Below are 20,083 nucleotides of genomic sequence, written 5' to 3' on the forward strand. Positions count from 1 at the left end.
TTCACATAATCAGCTTCCGAAGGGACTTGCAACACGTTTTCCAAAGTTCCTTTTAACAAGGAAACTGCTTGTTGTACTTCAGCTGTTGTAGTTTGTAAGACTTCCGGTTTCAAAGCAGCTTCTGCAGATTGGCAAATAACTGCACTTAATTTCTCCAGAGGAGTCTTAATTTGGACCAGCTTCTGAACGTCTTCATGTGAAATGTTTTGTATAGCTTCTGTAGTTATCAGCTCCTCCAGAGCAACTTCCACTGATTTTACCGGTTCATAAATCTGTTGAATGTAACCTTGCTGAGGCGAAACAGTGACGTCCGTAAACTCTTGCGTCGAAGTCTGGATCTCTGAAGAAACTTTCTTAACTAGTTGCAATAGCGATTTTAGTTCCAAAACGTTCTTTTCTTCAGATTCCACTGCACTGCCGCACTCAACTATGTTCAAAGTAGCTGATAGTACAGTGAGAGGCGTTTCCAGAAGCTTAGCACTTTGGGCCTTTGAAGGGACTTGAAGAATGCCTTCAATTGATTCTTTCAGTGCAGCAACAGCTTGCTTTAATTCAGATTCGTGTTGCTCTAAAACTTCGGGCTTCAAAGCAGCATGTTTGGCTTCAACAAGAACTGCTCTCAACTTTTCCAGTGGCTGCTTGATTTCGCCAAGCCTTTCAGCCTCTTCATTAGATAGATCTTTAGCTGATTCTGGAAAATTTATGATTTTTTCCAAGATTGTTTCAAATTCTTTCACCGGTTCTGCAATATTCTCCAAACTGGCTTGTTGAGGAGAAATACTAATATCTTTAGTATGGTGTTTCAAAATCTGGATTTCTTGAGAAATGCCTTGCACGGTCTCGATTAGCAACTTTGCAGTGACGATGTCGTTTCTCTCAGTCGTGTCTTTTGGTTCATCTGCCATTAAGGTCTCAATCTGGCCTAAGGAAGCCGACAGGGATTTCAATGATAATTCCAAAATCTTCACACTTGCAGCTTCCGACGGGACTTGCAGCACTGCTTCCAAAGTTTCTTTTAACGAAAGGACGGCTTGCTTCACTTTAGCTGCCACGTTTTCCGAAACTGCAGGTTTAAATGCCACTTGTTTGGATTGAACTAACACAACTCTAAGCTTTTCGAATGGCTCTGTAATCTGGCTCAGTATCAGAGCTTCTTCAGGCGAACTTTCTGAAACTTCAGCCAACTGGTCAAGGGCTGCTTCGACAGCTTTAATGGGTTTCTCGAGTACTTGAAGACTAGCTTGTTGAGGAGCGGCACTAACATCCGAACTTTCTGGCTTCAGCGTTTGCACTTCAAGTGAAACTTTTTGAACCGTTTCCCGCAAAAGCTGGGCTGGAGATGAAACGCTGACTTCGGTAGTATCTTCAATATGTACCAGTGAAGCTGATAATGATTTCAACGGAATCTCTAGGAGTTTAATTCCCTCAGCTTTCTCCGATACGGATTCAACAGTTTTCAGTGCTTCTTTTAATGAAGCGATGGCATTTTGAGCTACGGCTTTTTGCTTCTCGTGTACTTCTGCAGAAACCGATGCTTGGATACTTTCAACCAGAACGGCTTGAATTTCCTCTAAAGGAGCTTGAATTCTGGCCAGTTCTGCTGCTTGCTCTTCGGAAATGTCTTCGAAAGTGTCCGGAGACTCAATCACTTTTTCCAATGTACTTTGAATGAGTTCGATCGGCTGGACAATCTGCAGAAGACGTGCGTGTTGAGGAGGAGTCAGCACAACGATTTTATGAGCCTCTGTCATTTGCTGAATAACGGTTTGTACTGAGTCTAATAAAAGCTTGGCAACAGCCTTATCTTGTCTACTCCTTTCGGCTGTCTCAGTCTTTGGCACAACATTAAATGAGCTGGTCATGGACTGTAAGGCTTGATCCAACAGCTTAATGCCTGGAGCTTCTGAGGGGCCTTGGAAAATACTTTCAACTCGTTGGTTAATGATTTGAATTGCTTGTTTAGCTCCTTCAGTTTGTATAGTTGCCAGTTCAGGCTTCAACCCCGCTTGCTTACTTTGAGAAATAAGAACGCTGAGTATTTCTAAGGGCTCTTTAATGTTGACAATGTTTTCAGCTTGAACATCACTAATATCTTGGGCTGATTCTGGTATCTGAGCTATTTTAATAATTGCCTCATTAAGTAGTTCAGTTGAATGAAGCAAGTTTGATACAGGGACAACTCCATGCACCAAGAGTTCTTCTGAGGAAGCTTTAAGCTCTTCTATTAAGGCTTGTACTGATTGGACTAAAGCTTTGACGGCCTTCTTATCGCGTCTATCTCCGGCTGCTTGAACATCAGAGCCTCCAACTTCTTCAGTCTTTAGAGGTAGACTATGCGGTTCAGTTGTTTCGTGCGCTATAAAGTTACCTTCAATCTGACTTAAAGAGCCAGAAACTTCTTTTAAAGAATTTTTGTTTGATAGCTGATCGCGTGGAGGGGGCACAATGGGACTACGGAGAGTGAATCTCTGGCCGATGGTGGTTAGGTTCTGAGAAAACCCTTGAAGAGACGTCCTTAATCTGTCAATAAGGGGAGCTTCTGTGGGAATGTCTATTGCCTTATCTACTGCAGCCTTCAGTGAACTCACCGCCATCTGCATTTCTGGCAGTTCGATTTGTTGGATTTGTGACTGAGCCATTTCTTCATTTACTTGAGTTACCACAACACATAGTTTTTCTAACGGCAAAATAAGACTCTCAATACATTGAGCTTCTGCATCAGACATAGTCAGCGATTCTTCAGACGCCAAAACATCTTCAATCAGCGACGAAAATTCAGCGGAAGTTTGCTGAATTTCTTGTGTCATCGCCATGTCTTCTTTGGAGGACTCTTTGCTTTTGTTGTTCAGAATGACAGCTTCAATGTTAAGCTTCTTGCTAAGTTCAGCAACGATGCCCAATATTTGCTTGCCTTTCTTCGGCTTTGGTTTCTCTCTGTCGGTGGTTGTTTGGTTATCATCAGCTGCTGGTTTTTCGACCAGCTCCGTGGCTGGAACAGGAGCTTCTTCGCTTGGATGTTCACTTGTTCTCAAATTTTGCTCACTTTCTTCTTCTGCCAATATTTCAGCTGTTTCGATATGAGCCTCCTCCTCTGAAGTAACGTATTGTTCGGTAACATCCTGAGAAACTTTGTCACTAATTGCTTCTTCTGAGCCTTCAATGGGTGGTTTTTCTTGCTGGGATTCAACAGTTGCTAACTGACTAACTTGACTGAGCTCTACATTTTCATCAATATTGTCTTCCATTTCCTTAGTTTGTACATCGTCATCTTTTTCACTCAATTCTGTTTTACTGTCCGACTCAATTTCAACAGCTTCCCCACTTTTATCATCAACAACTCCCTCCAAATGATGCGAAGCTCCATCAAAGATTTCAGATTTTTCTGCGCTCAATGGTTGAATTTCTTTTAGCTCTTCCTCTTCTTTGCCAGTTAATTCTAACTCTTGTGCTATCACATCTGAAATTTTAAGGTCCTGTGCAATGTCATCAGTCCCTTCAGCAATTATTTTTGCTTCTTGTAGTTTCTCTTTCTCGGTCTTTTGCTCTTCAACCGGACTTACGCTTTCAACTTGTTCCAAACCAATGACATCTTCCTGTTTTATTGTCTGTTGTGCCTCGTCTACAACATCTGGAGTTTTAAGTTCTGGTGCCAGCTCATCAGTCTTCTCCTCAATCATGATCGATTGTTGGAATTTATCTTCCTCTGCCTTGAACTGTTCAGCTTCATCCCTTTCCACTGGCTCCACAGCCTTTGCTTCTTCCGCTATTGTTGTCTTTTGTTCCACCTCCACAACATCAGGACTTTTGACTTCTTGTGCTAGGTCATCAGCCTTTTTCTCAATTATAGTTGTTTGTTGTAATTTTTCTTCCTCAACTATCTGCTCTTCAACCTGACTTACACTTTCAACTTGCTCCAAACCAATTGCACCTTCCTGTGTTATTGCCTTTTGTTCCGCGTCTTCAACGTCTTTAGCTTTATCTTCTGGTGCCCGGTCAACAGCCTTCTCCTCAATTATGGTTGCTTTTTCCAATTTCTCTTCCTCTGCCGTGAGCTGTTCAATCTGGGCGCTTTGCTCTGGCTCCAAAGCCATGGCTTCCTCCGATATTGTTGCCTTTTGTTCCACGTCGACGACATCAGGAGTTTTGATTTCTTGTGCCAGGTCATCAGCTTTTTCTTCAATTATTGTTGCTTGTTGTAATTTCTCTTCCTCGGCCTTCTGCTCTTCAACTTCTATTACGCTTTCAACTTGTTCCAAACCAATCGCATTTTCCTGTGTTATTGTCTTTTGTTCCTCGCCTACACCATCTGTAGTTCTAAGTTTCTGTCCCATTTCTTCTACCTTTTCCTCTAGCAATTCGGCTTGTTGTAATGTTTCTTCCTCTAGCTTTTGCTCCTCAACTTGACTTGCCCTTCCACTTTCCACTTGCTCCAAAGCTATTGCTTCGCCTTCTATTATTGTCTCTTGTTCTACCTTCACAACATCTGAAGTTTTTGGTTTCTGTACAATTTCATCCACCTTTTCCTCTAGCAATTCGGCTTGTTGTAATGTTTCTTCCTCTAGCTTTTGCTCCTCAACTTGASTTGCCCTTGCACTTTCCACTTCCTCCAAAGCTATTGCTTCGCCTTCTATTATTGTCTTTTGTTCTACCTCCACAACATCTGGAGTTTTGGGTTCCTGTTCAATTTCATCCACCTTTTCCTTTAGCAATTCAGCATGTTGTAATTTATCTTCCTCTACCTTTAGCTCTTTAACTTTACTTGAATTTTCCACTTCCTCCAAAGCTATTACTTCGTCTTTTATTATTGTCTTTTGTTCTGCCTCCACAACATCGGGAGTTTTTGGTTCTTGTGCAATTTCACCCACCTTTTCCTCTAGCAATTCAGCTTGTTGTAATGTTTCTTCCTCTAGCTTTTGCTCCTCAACTTGACTTGCCCTTGCACTTTCCACTTGCTCCAAAGCTATTGGTTCGGCTTCTATTATTGTCTTTTGTTCTACCTCCACAACATCTGGAGTTTTGGGTTCTTGTACAATTTCATCCGCCTTTTCCTTTAGCAATTCAGCATGTTGTAATTTATCTTCCTCTACCTTTTGCTCTTTAACTTTACTTGAATTTTCCACTTCCTCCAAAGCTATTGCTTCGTCTTTTATTTTTGTCTTTTGTTCTGCCTCCACAACATTGGGAGTTTTTGGTTCTTGTGCAATTTCACCCACCTTTTCCTGTAGTAATTCAGCTTGTAATGTTTCTTCCTCTAGCTTTTTCTCCTCAACTTGACTTGAACTTGCTACTTGCTCCATAGCTATTGCTTCACCTTCTATTATTGTCTTTTGTTCTACTTCCACAACATCTTGAGTTTTTGGTTCTTGTGCAATTTCATCCACCTCTTTCTCTGGTAATTGCGCACGTTGTAATTTATCTTCCTCTCCCTTTTGCTCTTGAACTTCACTTGAACTTTCCACTTGTTTTAAAGCTACGTCTTCTATTGTTGCATTTTGTTCTACCTCAGCACCAGGGGTTATAATTTCCTGTGCCATCTCATCCATCTTTTCCCCTACCAAATCAGCTTGTTGTAATTTTTCTTCCTCTGCTTTTTGCTCTTGAGCTTCACTTCCCACATGCTCCAAAGCTATTGCTTCATCCATTATTATTGTTTTCTGATCTACCTCTACACCGTCTGGTGTTTTAAGTTCCTGCGTCACCGAATCCACCTTTTCCTCTAGCAATTCAGCTTGTTGTAATATCTCTTCCTCTTCCTTTTGCTCCTCGACTGGACTGGAGCTTTCCACTTGCTCCAAATCTATTGCTTCGTCTTCTATTATTGCCTTTTGATCTAACTCCACAACATCACCAGTTTTTGGTTCCTGTGCAATTTCATCTACCTTTTCTTCTAGCAATTCAGATTTTTGTAATTTATCTTTCTCTACCTTTTGCTCTTGAACTTGAGTTGCACTTTCTACTTGCTCGGAAGCAATCGCTTCTTCCTGTACACCAGGAGCTTTCAGTTCAGTTGCCATGAGAGTTTCTTCCTGTTGTGTAGCAGCAGTTTCCGCACCTTCCACAATACCATCAGTTTTGTTAGATTCACCCACTTCCATGCTAAATTCTTCTGCAGCCACCGCGGGTTTTAAAGCAACACTCAATTCTACTAATCTGTACAGCATGATACGCAAGTGTTCATTTGGGTACAGTGTGGCTGCCTCTTTTTCCACGCACTCTTTCAAGGAAACGGCTGCTTGATTAAGCTCCAACAATTCTGTGGTCACAGCTTTGGTCATGATGTTCAATGCTTCTGTTAGTCGCTGAAGTGATTTTTCCTGTATTTCTGACAGACGGATGTTGGGGACCTTTGCGAGCTCCTTCAGAGTGGCATTAACCACTTTGCGAGCCTCTTTTATCTGCCCTGGTGCCAGAACTTGCTGAGAACCAGATTTCAGCTCCTTAAGAATCTGTTTCAACACTTTAAGTGAAGCGACCAGCTCTACAGCAGCTAGACTGGGTTGCTGCTCTTCAGTTGGTAAAAGTGAAGCACAGAAAGTTAGAAGCGATGAACGTAAAATTGATAGCACTGTAACATCGGGTGTTAGTGGATGGCTTACTTCCAAAGTTTGTCTTAGTGCTAGTGTTGTCTGCTTGATTTTGCCACTGTCCATTTCAACGTCGTGGGATTTTTGCTGCTCTTGTGATAAGAGAACTGTCGAAAGCTGTTGTAAAGCTTCAACAGTACTTGCGACTATTGGAGCTTCATCTGGCCTGAGCGCTTCAACTGCTTCCAAATTCTTAAGCGTTCCACTAAGAGTTTCAGTTGATTGTTGCAGCTGTTGCTGGGATAGCGCTCCCTGCTCAGGGGAGGATTTCAGGTGCTCAATACTTTGTTGAAGTGTCTTCAATTCATTGACTATTTGATGCAATGGTTCTGCGCGTGCAATCTCAGACAAAGATGCGCACAAAGATTGCAGCGAAGGTTCTACTACAGATATAACTGTTGCTTCCGGTGCCGTTCCCTTGGTTAGGGCTTGTTTGACCGCAAGAATTGCTCGGGAGAACTCCGGTTGATCGACGTCGGCTACTAAAGGCTGCCACAGCTCCTGCGGAGCCTTGACTATGATTGCTGATAAACGTTGCAACGGCTGAATTATTGTTAAAATTACTTCATTGTCGTGCTGCGAAACTGTTTCAACTTCTTCGGCAGTTTGCTTCAAGTCTCTTAGAGTCGCGTCGACCGTGTTAAGACACTGCGCTAGATGTTCTCCCGTTATGACTCCTCGCTGCGGTTTTACGCTGATGTCTTCAACACTTTGTTTTAGAACTTTTACTTCTTTGATGAGTTCCTTTATTGGCTTAAAAGACTCAGATTTTTCGATACTTTCCAAACTAGCTGCTAGAGCTTTGAGAGGCAAATCCATAATTTGCAGCTTTTGACCTGGGGGAAGTTCTTCGATTGATTTCCTAACAGCCATTATTGCCTGGTGCATTTTAAGGGGCTGAGACTTCAACTGGGGATGTAGAAGATGTTCTCGTGCCTCCACAACTGCTGCTGCCAATCGTCGCAGTGGCTGAACCAGCTTGGTTGTGGCTAATGCTAATTCGAGGTCTTCTGGAATGCTGGATATCTCTTCCAAAACTCCTTTTAGCGAGGCTAAGTCGATGTTGGTTATGGACATGGCAGCCTGTTGTTCTTCTACTGAAGCCACATCTCCTAATGTCTGCTTAAAAGCTTCTATCTCACTGGAAAGCTGCTGAACAGGTTCATATAAGACTGGAACTTTTGGAGCAACAGGAAGAGGCTTACTGAAGCTGCTTCTTATACTCACGAGAGTTTGCGAAAATTTGGACAGAGGCGCTAGCAAAGCACTGAAAGTAGCAGATTTGGGGCTTGTGCTGGTAATGTTATTGATGGTCTCCTGCAAAGTGACTACAGCCTGTTGAACTTCCGGTGCTTCCACGGGGACAACTTCCAAAGTTGATATTTGCTCACTAGTTTGATTGATGATTGCGCATAATTTTTCCAAAGGCTGCACTAAAGTGGTGATATTAGTAACTTCCTCTTCAGACATTTCCAATGCTGCAGCTTCGCTATTGGCCAACTCATTCAATGTGGTGCACAGCTCGGCCACGCCCTCTTCAATTTGACCAGCCAACGAAAATGATTGTTCTTTGTGCGACTCCTTTGACTTGCCGCCTAATATCACAGCCTCAATGTTGAGCTTCTTGCTCAATTCGGCCACGATTCCCAATATTTGTTTGCCCTTGGAGGGAGCTTTCACTTTTGAAACTTCAGTTATTTGTGTATCAACTGATGACTGTTGTTGATCATTTTTTGCCGCAGTTTTTGGCAATGCTGGGGTTTCTGGTTCATCCTTCGATTGGTCAGTTTCGGCTTTAGTAACGTCTGCACTTACAGCCTCCCTTTCTGCCTCTGGTTTGCTGGAAACTTCTCCTTGTTCCCTTGGAGCGTCTTCAACTTGAACTTTTTCCTTATGTTGAAGTGTTTCTGGTGCACTAACTTCAGCTGGTTCATTTTTTGGTTCAATTTGAACTTCGCGCTGCTCTGTTGGCAGCACTTCAACTGTTGTCTGTGTTTCTACAGGCTGTACGATTTGCTGTGGGATTTCTTGGCTCGATTCAATCGTTGGCAATCCAGCTTCGTCTTGCAAAAGACTTCCTTCGCTCTCTTTGAGGGCTTCATCTTTAACTTCTTCTGGCTGGATGGTTTTTTTGTCAGCTTCCTTGCTAGATTCAATTGCAGAATCTGTCACCTGCAGGGATTCACTTGATACTACTTCAACCCCACCCGGGGTTTCGACTTTAAGTTGCCTCTCACCAACTTCTGGCATCCCTTCAAGTTCTGTTTGGAGTGTTTCAGTTACAGTTCCAATTTCACCTATTTGTGCAGCAGCTTCAGTAATCGGTTCGGGAATTATCTCTCTTGGTGCTGGTGGTTCTTTAGAAATTTCCTTTTCACCGTCAATGTTTGCAGCTTCAATTTGGACCGGGCTTTCGGGTTTCTCATCGGCTTCTTTTAAATCTGGAGCCTCTAGTGAAAGGGACGACTGGGCTTCGTGTGGAACGACCTCAGCTTCCTTCGCTTCTGTTAGGTGGGCTTCTTTCGCTGCTTCCTCTTGAGTTTGGATAGGGACTTCAGCTTGTTCTGGAGCTTGCTCAGATTGTACAAGTACAGTCTGATCAGTCGTGGTATCCAGAATTTGCTGAATAATTTCTGTTTGTGCTACGGCTCTCTGCACTTCAATTTGCTCAATTATGTCTTTGTCTTGATTTGTTTTAGCTTCGGCAACTTGAGTGTGCGTCTCCCGTATGTTTTCTGCTGCTACTTCACCTGTAGGAAGCGTTTCGCCTGGTTCTGCTTCTGCTTGTGGTAAAATTGCTTTGTCGTCAACTTCAGTTTGTTTGATTTCTTCTGCTAAAGTTGTTGCGATTTTTCCTTCGTCGTTTTCCTTAACTGCTTGCTTCTGCTCTGTCGAAGCTGATTCATCTGTAGCTTCAACAAGCTTAATTTCTAAAACTTCTTCCTTCGGGAATTCGGCATGATCCGATGAAGACAACTCCAATGATACACCGACAATTTCATCCTCTTTCGCAACAATAGTTTGTTCTCCTTCTGATACTCTGAGTACATTTTCGTCCCCAACTGTTTCAGGTAAACTTTCTAGATTTCCTTCTTTAATTATACTTTGGACTTCCTCCAGAACTTGTCCTTCGGCAATCGCAACTTGTTTGTGAACTTCTTCAAGCCGCAACGTTTCTGCTTCTGTTTCAATGCTTGAACTTAAACCTGGTGGTTCAATATGTTTTACATCTACTGCCAGATTTTCTTCAGCATTTTCCAATGTGGCTACTAAAGCTTTAAGTTTAATTTCTACGGTTTCAACTGCCTGCGCTTGGTTAGTAATTCTCTGCACCGTCTCTTTGAGTGCAAGGACAGCGTTTAGAAATTCTACAGCTTTAAACTCCGAAATTTCAATTCTAGTTGCTTGGCTGAGAACAACATCAAATTTGTCCACAGGAAGTTTTAGTGCTTCCGCAATTTGCAAAGTTTCTTCACTTGCTTCTGCTAAATCGGCTGTTGCCTCCAAAGCAACTTGCAGCTCTGCTATAGATTCTCCCACTTTAATGACTGACAGGACTCCCTGCTGAAGCTCTGGTTGCAATTTCTCGCTTTTCATCTTCAATGCTTCAACCTTTTGATGTATTGTAGTTAAGGGCTTCAGTAAATCTCTTAAAGTTCCTTTATCGCCCCCAGAAGGTCCTGCCTTGGATAGGTCCCTATCCTCATTTTGAACAGTTAAGTCTTCGGCGGATTGGCCTTCTTCTGGGGCTCCTGCTGCTCCAGTTGCACTGCTTAAAGCGGCCGAAAGTGCACTTAGGGAAACATCCAGAATGATCGGTTTTTCTGCAGTTTGAGAAACTTTGTCTACGACAATTTTCAATTCCAATATAGCACTTTTCAACTGGTTCTTTTGAGATTCTTCGAGTCTCTCAATGTCTCCTGAAATCTCCTCTAGAGCAGTGTTTAGCTTCTCAACGGGGGCTTTAGTTTCTAGGGCTATTGCCTTCAATGTCGCTTCGTTTGCTTCAGGGCCGCTCGCTGCTTCTTCCAGCGATTTTTTCAAGTCATTCAATGCACCAGAAACTCGAATAACTGACTCAACTGCTTGCTCGGGAACCAGCTGCAATTGGGTGAATTTGCTTTGCAGGGTTGCAACATTTTGGGAAATCTGCTCGATTGGTTCCAATAAGGGTTCGATTGTATTCAAAGTAGCGGAAGTTGGCGCTTCTTCATTTTTGAGCAGTGTCTCAAGCTGGGATAACGTAGCAGTGACTGCTTGCAAAGGCAACCCGATAACTGGTAGCTGAGTGCTGTGAGGCACATTTTCAATTGCTTCCTTTACAGCCGAAATTGAGGTGACTACTTGCACTTTGGTACTTTCCTTTGGTTGGTCAAGCTCATGAGACACCTGCCTGACCAATAAGGCTAGACTTTGGATTGGGGCGCCTATTTCTGCGACAACGGCTGATTCTTGTGCCAAAGCTTCCGGATTTAGATTAGAGGAATTTTCGACGGCATTTAACAGTTCGCCCACTGTATGTTCCAGAAAAGTAATTGCCAAAACTCCTGGCTGAGCCTTCGTCGACGACTGTTCCGCTTTGTGTTTCAAAGCCTTCAGTTCTTCGTGCAGTAGTGTGAAGGGTTTTACGACACTTTCTGCACTTGGAGAAGTTGCTGATGTTTGCAACTGGCCAAGTTTCTCACATATGTGTTCGATTTTCACATTCAGCAACTTCAACGGTTCTTGAATATATTCCAAAGCCGGACTGGACTTTGAGGTAGTAATTGTTAGCGCAGTATTTCTTAGCAAATTCAATTCGGGGATTGCTGTTTGTGGAAATTTCTTGTCGGCAAAACTGAGCGTGTCAACGCATTGGAAAATCGTCTTCAGCTCAGCAGTCATTTTGGACACGTTGTCTTTGTCGCAGTCCTCAAACTCTCCCACCAAGTGGTTTGCGAACAAATTCAGAAGGTTTTGCTGGCAGTCTTGCAGATAGTCCAACGGCTCCAGAAGCTCCAATAGAAGAACTAAATCAGGTGCGTCGGTGCACACGTCTTTGATAAGGCCGCATAGCTTAGATGTTTCGATTTGGTTGTCGCGCAATATGCTCAGATCTAAGTCTTTGGCGTCGGGTTCCTGCTGGGCTACCGGCAAATCCTGTTCTAATTGCTCAATTTTGGCTGTAAGCGACTTGAGCGGTTCAAGAGCGTATGCCTGTAACTTGAGCTCGGGTTTCTGTTCAATTATCTTGATGGCTTCTTTGAAGCCCTGAATAGCTTGGTGAAGCTCCGCGTGTTCCAGTTCTGTTATCACTGGCTTATGCAGCACGGTTTTTACAATCAGAAGCGTTTTGGACAGCTTTTTCAGAGAGGTGTCGATGACACTGAAAGCTTCCTGTAAAGCCGGTTCTTCTTGAGCGACTTTCGCCACTTCTTCGGCTAGTTGTTCCACTGGTTCCAGTAGTTCCAAGCACGTAATTAGAGCAGTTGATGCATCTGGTTGTTGTTCCACAATATCAGCTTCCATCGCCTTCAAGTCCTCTTTAATTGCACCAACGGCTTCCTTCAGGAGATTTTGGGGGTTTTCAACAGTTTCGGCACAAAGGCTTCGATTCAACTCTTCCAGGCCTGTGACAATGTTGCCCAGGTGGTTTGCAATGATGTTTTCTGATGGAATTTGCAGCAAGATTTCCAACGCGTTCTGCAGGTTGGAAACTGAAGCACTTTGGCTTGACTTGAGAGCATTCAGCAAAGCTTCAAGCTGGCTTCTGGAAGCTTCAACCACTTCCAATATAGTTTCCGGGTTTTTTTGGTCTCTAAAACCACCAGCAAGAGCCTTCAGTGGTTCCAAGATGCCTAGTAGCTCTTTGGTGTTTTCAATGCTTGCCTCCAAGCAATGGCCAGCGACAATAAACCTATTGAGGGTGTTTCTTAGGGCTGTTCGTCCAGCCAGCTCTCGCTGCATTACCACAATCGCCTTGGAGATGTTTTCCAATGGAAGAAGCAGTCTTTGCAGGACCGACTTATCCCTATCGGCGACCAGCACTGCTTTCATGCACACTGTGATGAGCTTATTTTGCAACAAGTCGATATCATCAGAGAAGTCTTTGATATCCAGGTTGCTGACATCTCCTGTGGAGCTGGCGGACATTTTCTTCAGCCGAGCCGCAATATCCCGAAGCAAAACCATTTCCGCCTCAATTACCTTGGAACCCAAGCAATCATTTAGAGCCATTTGCAGCTCTTCTAAGGGCGTTACAAAGTTTTCAAACAAGTTCAAGTTGCCGTCTGATATATGTTTAGCGACTACGACAAAGCTCAAGAAGTCTTTTAAGGAATTGTTTAGTTCGACCAATGGAGTGATGTCGGTTGAGGCCTGTGACTTCTCAACGACAAGATGCGTTAAGTCCAAAGCCCCTCGAAGCTTTTCTAGAGACTCGTTAATGGACTCTGCTAAGGTTTGCTGGGCTTCCGGAGCTTTCAGGGCCTTAGCCTGTTCGTTGATGGAAATAATGTCCGTTAAATGGTCGTTCAGCAATTGCAACTTTTCACTTAGATTGTCGTTTAGGTTATCACTGACCCCTTCAATAGACTCCGACAGTTTTTGCAGGCTGTCCAGTTCCTGGTTGGTGACAATGTCCTTAGAAGATTGCTGGCTGATCGTTTCGGCAATATTCTTCAAATGCTTTTGCAGCTTTTCGTCAATAAAGCTCTGGATAGCTGGATTGTCGGCAGTGCTCAACTGCTTGTCGAGCTTCTGCAGTGATTTACCCAGCTCGTAAAGGACATGCTCTTTCTTGTCGCGCTCCTCTTGATCGGTAAACAACGCCCTCTCCAAAGCCTTTTCAATGCTTTTCAAGATGTCTTGCAAAGGGTCGATGAAGTCCTTGATCTGGGACTCTTGGTTTATGCAGGCGAGCAATATCTTCAAATTGTCGCGGGCCTCATCCAGGATGAGAATCTGGTCTTTGGATGGTCTATATTCAATTTCCTCGACAATAGTAAGGATCTTATGCACGGCGTCATTGGTGGTTTTCAGAACATTGAGGTCAACAGACCCAAGCTTGTCTTTCTTCTCTTCCAGGATGGTGCTAGCAATGAACTGCAGCGTTGTCACTGGTCTGGGTATTTCAGTAATCAGGATCTTCCTCGACTTATTTTCTGAACTTGGTTCAGAAACTGATAGAGACTCCTGAAGGTTTCTTAAAGAGTTTTGCAAATACTGTAGGGGCTTGCAAGGGGCAGTTGGAGGAGGAGTTTCAGGCTTAAGCAGATTCAGCACATTGTCGACCATGGCCTCAATAATCTCCCTAAGAGGCGTCAAGTTGGATTCTTGAGGAACGCTTTGAATTGCCACTTTGAATTCCTGTGTTTTTTCTGATATACTCTGACTAGGTGCTCTTGATGTTGGCCGTTTAGAGAAGATTTCAAGATATTCCTGAATGATGCCCAAACAGTCGTTAGTTAAATCAACCACTTTCTGTTCAACATCGACTTGAACCTCAATTGAGTTTAAAGTTTCAACGAGCTTAATGCATGCGTCGTCTATGTTAGATAAATTGGTAAGTTTTGCTTTAGATAATTTATCCGATTTCAGTTTCGCAATGCTTTCGCTTATCAGCTGCACAGATCTGGTTATCTTCGACTTGAAATCCTTCTCCAGTGCAATGGACTCCATCAAATTAACGACGTTCTTCATTGTTTGCTCCAAAGGCTCGATTGTTTCACGCACTTTGGAATCTTTTGCCGTAGCCACTACGGCCAGGCGCAGGTCTTCAATCATTTTCTTAGTTGATTCTATGGAAGGAACAGCCGCTGCCTCAGCCTGTTCAAGAGCGGTGGCTTGATCTTGATATTTAATCAGGTTCTGAATTTCTGACAAGGTTTTGTCAGCTATGGCTAGAGCGCTTTGATCCTGTGTAGTTAGATTTGCTACTTGCACAGACTGCAAAGTGACCTGCAACTGTTTGGCGTCAGCTAAGATCGATTTCTCCAGCTCATGCACAGCCGTTCGCTTTTCTTCTGATAACGGCTGGTTTTCTATAATTGAAATTGAGGACTGGAGAGATTTTAAAGACGAAAGCATTGCAGGGTCCTCTCTGGGAATGTTGGCTTCCGCAGAAGCTTCAGGAGCAGCGGATTCTTCTGCAGCTTCCAATATGTCAGAGATGCATACATCTGCACCTCTTTCACTTGTTATGGTCTCGACTTCTGCAAGTGTTTCCCCAATGAATTCATTGGCATCAGCATTGGGTTTTTCTGAAACCTGCTCAATTTGGTCTGGGGAAGTCAGCGTCGATGCAACGATTTCCTTTACCAAATCAGCACTCTCTTCAAGATGTTCGTCCGCTGGCTCTTCATGCGGGCCGGAAGAAATCGGTTCCACAAAAATATCCTCTTTTGCTTCAATGGTTGTTTCTTCTCTACCCTGGGGAGTATTTAAGCACGCGCTTGGAAGCTCCAGCTGAGTTTCAGCGCTCAGAATCTCTACCTGCTCTGAGGAAATGTTTTCTTGTTCCTGTTGGAGTGCAGGAATACTGGCCAGTTCGGGGGTTTCGATTACTGCATCAGAAATTTGAGTAGATGCATTTTCATCAGTCAGTTCCAATGAAGTTTGAAGAGCCAACTGCTCATCTTTGACTTCAGTTGATTCCTCTGGAGCTAGAACTGGGCTAGATTGAAGCAAAGGTACATTATCGACTATTTGTGTGTCTAAAGCAGCGACTGCTTCATTTTTCGGAATCGAGCCTTCTGCTTGTTCCTTTTCTTCTTTTTGTTTCTGCAAATATTGTGCAACTCGTCGGCACGTCTCCAAGATGTTTCTGGACACAGTAATCACTGGCCCTTGTTTTCCTTCTAACTTAATCTCAATCGCATGGGCTTCAGGCTCCACCTCCAGAACATGCGATTCTTTGAAGGCCTTAATTGCTGTTTCTAAAAGCAACCTTGAATCTTTCACAATATTCTTTTCTTCCTCGTTGAAATATGTTTCACAACCCTTTTGGTATTCTTCCAAATTGGTATCCACTGTTTGCAGATCAGAATCAATGGCCACGTCACTTTGGGATTCCATAGTCCGCTCAATTCGAGCTAGAGGTTCAGCGACAAGTATTTTAGCCATTTCAGTTTTCAGCTCTTCAGCATGGGATTCCTCCAAAGCATCGGCAATATGAGGAAGCTCCACAATGAGAGTGTTCAGCTGAGCAGTGATGGTTTTGATGGGCGAACTATCGCCGACAGTTTTAACTGCTCGATTTAGGATGTCTAGAAACACCATGATCTGCTCTTTCTGAACTGGAGCTGCGAATTCTCTAGTGTTCAGTTTACTGGTTATGAAAGCTTCGACGTCTTCGAATATTTTTGAGGTGTTCTCTAAGAACTTGAAGTCGCTGTCCGAAAGGTTGGTCTCAATTAGATCGTTGATGGCCATCTGTAGTGGATAGAGAGACTTTTGAAGTGCCAAGATTCGTTCAGGATCAACGTTTTTGCCCTTGATGGCTGCCACACTTTTTGCCAGGGTTTGCACTGACTCGGACACTAGTTGGATGTTTTGGAGCTTTAGGAAATACTTCTCGGCCTCCTGCTTCTGGATTTCCTTCAATCCGTATAAGGCCTTATTGATTAGCAAGTTGACGTGCTGAACTAGCTGAGATTTCGTTTCAAAGACTTTATAATTGTCCAAGAAATCGGCCACTTCACTTGACACCTCTGTGCATGTTCTGGAAGTGCTCTTAATGAAGGAGATCAGTTTGGAGATGATTTCCTGTGCATTAAGCACAAATTCTAAATCCGATTGTGAAATGGATTCCAGCGGGGTCGATGCTACATCCATCTGGATAACTGGCACAGTGAAGCTCAGATCGTCAGCCAAGGTTCTTTTTTCTTTGTCAGTGTCTTTGCTCTTAGCCAATTCCTTCAACTCTGCCAAAGATCCTTCCAGAGACTTAATAACGTCCTCCTTAGCTCTATAATGGAGAAAGTCATGCAAACCATCATCAACTGATTGAATCAGTTCCGATATTTGGGGAATATTGGCTTTGTAGGACTGCAACGGCTCTAACAGAGCATCGGGGAAATTCGTAGTGTCCAGCATGTTGCAAAGAGCGTCGTTTATAAATTCCAAGAGTTGCTCTACTGCAGCTTTGTTGTCGCAGTTTTCTAAATTTTGCACACTCAAACTGCTTTGTAGTTGCTGGATAGTTGCGACGATTTGATGGCTCACGTTGGCTTCTTTAAGCTTCTCCAAACACTGGGTTAGCTTCTCCGTGGATGGCACAAAGCTTTCCTTCGGCTGTAGAGCTGCGGTAATGCTTTGGGACAAAGCCTTGACTTCATCGCCCAACTCGGGAGGTACGTTGATGTTTTCCAGAACGACTTTCGCTTTCTTCAAGCCCTGCATGGTATTGCTGTCCTCATGAAGACTAGTGGCGAGGTCTTTTTCTTCGCACATAGCCTGAGTCAGCTCCTCCACGGTTTCCAAGACAGTGTCGATCTCAGCAGTTTGTTCGGGAATATCCTGCCAAATAGCCGACTGCACATTTTCCAAAAGATGGCTGATATTTCCCACTAGAGGGGTTTGGATATCCGCTAGTTCCAATTCGATGACATACGCTTTGACTTTTTCAAGCTTCTTCACGCGTTGCTCTTTAACAGCGATGGCTTTGCTCAGTTCCACTAAGGCTTGCTGGATGTTTTCCATCGGGGAACTGAATAGTGAGGGTAGTTGAAGGTCTTCCACAGCCGTTCTTACACTTTCAGCTGTTCGGTTAATATCCTGGGACGTTAAAGCAGGCGCCAGGGAAATTTCAGTTGCCACTTGTGATAGGCTTTGAACCAAAGTTTCGACTTTTTCTACACTTTCTGGGTCTGCATTAGCTTCAGCCGTAGATACAATATCCATGAGGCTCTTGATTAGAGCATCTTTTTTTAGCACGGAGCTGCCTTCGACTAGTTCGATAGCCCGTTTCAAATCGGGAATGTTTCTGGGGTAAACTGAGGTCGAACCCTGTTCAGACTCGATCTCTGAGACGATTTTAAATAGTGTGATGGTTGCCCTTTGGACTGGAACGATTAAATGGGAAATCAATTTTGAGGCGTCCACAGCCAGAAGGTCATTTACTACTTCCTGAAACTCTTCCACAGGTATCGGCTTTTCCGACTGGTGGTTCTTGAGGACTATTTGAACGGCGCGGTTTAAGCTCTGTAGAGCTGTATCAATGCTGGTAACATCTGTTTCTTTTATGTCGCTTGAAGCTTGATCCAAAGACAGCAATAGTTCTGAGATCTCGGTTAGTAGAACTTGCCTCTCAGCCAGATCTTCAGCTTGTTGGAGCTGCTCCAATGTTTCGTTCAATGGCTCCAGGCTTTTAAAGCACAACTCTTCTTCCACTATTGCATTGTCCTGCGAAGCAGAGGCAACAGGCGCTGTTTCGGACGAACTCGCAAACTGGCTAGTTACTTGTTCGATGGAATCCGCAAACTCTCTTACGGCGTAAACTATGTCCATCAGGCTGAGTGTTTCCATGTTATCAAGAACGTCTATCAGCGAGGCATTACGTTGGGCGAGGTCAGACGCGATTGGCTCAAAGTTATTTATGTTTTTGTTAACAATGCACTGCACAAGCTCGGCTATAGCATCGCCGATGACCCTCAACTGTTCGAAATCCTCGATTTGGATTTCGAAATTGTGCTGCTCTAAGCTGATGATTTCGATTGCATTTTGCAAGGGCTGATGGAGGGTGAAGAGCTGAATTTTTAAGTCCTCTGGAACGTGTTCCAGGATTTCAGCAATCTGAATAAGTGGCTCGCGAATGGCTATGAACGCTTCGCGTCTTAGTTCATCGTCCTTCTGCATGTTATCAATTGTCAAGCTCAATTTTCGCAAAGGTGCAGATAAATTGCGGATTTCAACGATATCTTCAATAGTCATAACAGGCACGTCCTGTTGCTCGGCGAATAAAGGCAATTGCTTTAATTTATCTACGCATTGGGTCACCTCCGAGGCGACCTATGAGGCAGTTTTAGAAAAAATGGCCTTAAAAAACGCTAAGAACTTACCTGGAACAACTCGGGAGGAACTTGCTCCATGCCTTGTGCCATTGCTGTTTCGTAAAGCATGCCTAAGTTTTTCTCCAGTTCTGACACGTTTTCGATTACGGCTCTAATGATCTCGGGCGAAGCTGGAATTTCATTAATTTATTACTAAGCTTTATGGGTGCGTAATAGGGATGGTCGGTATTTAACGTAACAGATAAAATAACAGTGTTCCAAACGTGTAACCTGGAACCGTATTTACAGCTAGACGATTTAACCGGTTGTTTTTGGAACCGTCTCGTAAAACCTGAAAAAGCAGTTTGCGGCGGCAGAACCGATGCCGCTCTATCCAGTTGCAGCAGTTTCAGTAAATGTTATCCATTTTTAAATGAAAAGATTTTTAACATTTTCCCATATAAACGGTATATTTTATTTAATCACTCTAGTGTCCCTATTATCACTCTTTTGTACTTTAAATAGTTACTTCTGACCCATGTTTTGTTTTTTAATTTAAAATATTTTATTTTAAATTTACCAATATTAAGAATTATGTTTTTCATAAAGGAAAACATTATATATCATCACTATTGCTACTATCATCATCATTGTGCATTTGTAATGAAAAATTTAAAAACGAACATGTTCCTTTTGGAACAGAATTTTGGAACCTATTACCAATGTGAACTGGAACATTGTAACAGAAAAATAACCGTTTGTCACACCTTAAGTGCGTAATAATTTAACTTACTCGAAAGCTCTTGCTGGGTTGTTTCCGACATAAACGGCAGGTTTTGCACTGAAGCCATTGACCTCTTCAGGCTTTCTAAGTGGTGGATAGAATCTCTTCTGTCTAAAGAGAGAGCTGAGTGTGAACGGCTTGTAGCTAAATTGAATGCGGAAATACTTCTTACCATTAAATGGAGTTTCGTCCAAAACTTGTTGGTGCATGACTGCCACATTGTACTGCAAATGTTCCAACAGATTCTTCAGTTGCGATCTCTGCGGTATACCAGGGGTGAGCATCACAAAGTCTAACGCCTCAATAATACGATCTTCGATCATTTCCAAAGGAACCTGTATGGAACGTGCCGGTAATGAAGTCTCCGAGTTAGATCATGAGAAAAAAATAAGTCAAAGAGCTTAAGCTAAAGCGACTATGAAAAATGTCTGTCTGGTCAGAAATAATCGCCATTTACATTTACCTTAAGGAATCAAAGTAAACTCGGCAAGTCTTACCACACAATGCTGCAGTCGAATGCGATCTTCTTCTGTAAGTTCAGCTTTGGCTTTCCTCAGCAGTTCTTCATTTGAGATTTCATACAAGGCTATGGCGTGGGGCAGCAGAGGCTCTAAAACTAGTTGAGCGCCCGGATCTGCCGATATTCTTTGCAAATCTGTTAGAGTGCGTCGGGTGTCTTCCAACAACGTATCGGGTACCTTAGCATGATTTTTTAATTTTATGCTATTCAAAGAGATACTTTCACT

The 20,083-nt window shown here is 43.2% G+C and overlaps 1 protein-coding gene across 1 annotated transcript in view; it reads right to left on the reverse strand.

The window, feature by feature from the left end:
• Positions 1-20,083, reverse strand: part of LOC109535867 (titin) — a 113,278-nt gene that overhangs the window by 70,150 nt on the left and 23,045 nt on the right. Inside the window, exons 26-30 of the mRNA XM_048669879.1 lie at positions 19,835-20,035; positions 19,510-19,672; positions 19,347-19,448; positions 18,623-18,744; positions 6-18,572 (exon numbers count right to left, since the gene is read on the reverse strand). Of these exons, the coding sequence (XP_048525836.1) occupies positions 6-18,572; positions 18,623-18,744; positions 19,347-19,448; positions 19,510-19,672; positions 19,835-20,035 (19,155 nt within the window). The remainder of the gene's footprint in view (positions 1-5; positions 18,573-18,622; positions 18,745-19,346; positions 19,449-19,509; positions 19,673-19,834; positions 20,036-20,083) is intronic.

The sequence above is a fragment of the Dendroctonus ponderosae genome, unplaced genomic scaffold (genome assembly GCF_020466585.1).
Source record: "Dendroctonus ponderosae isolate FM_Combo_2020 unplaced genomic scaffold, Dpon_F_20191213v2 Dpon_F_20191213_9, whole genome shotgun sequence".
NCBI lineage: Eukaryota > Metazoa > Arthropoda > Insecta > Coleoptera > Curculionidae > Dendroctonus > Dendroctonus ponderosae.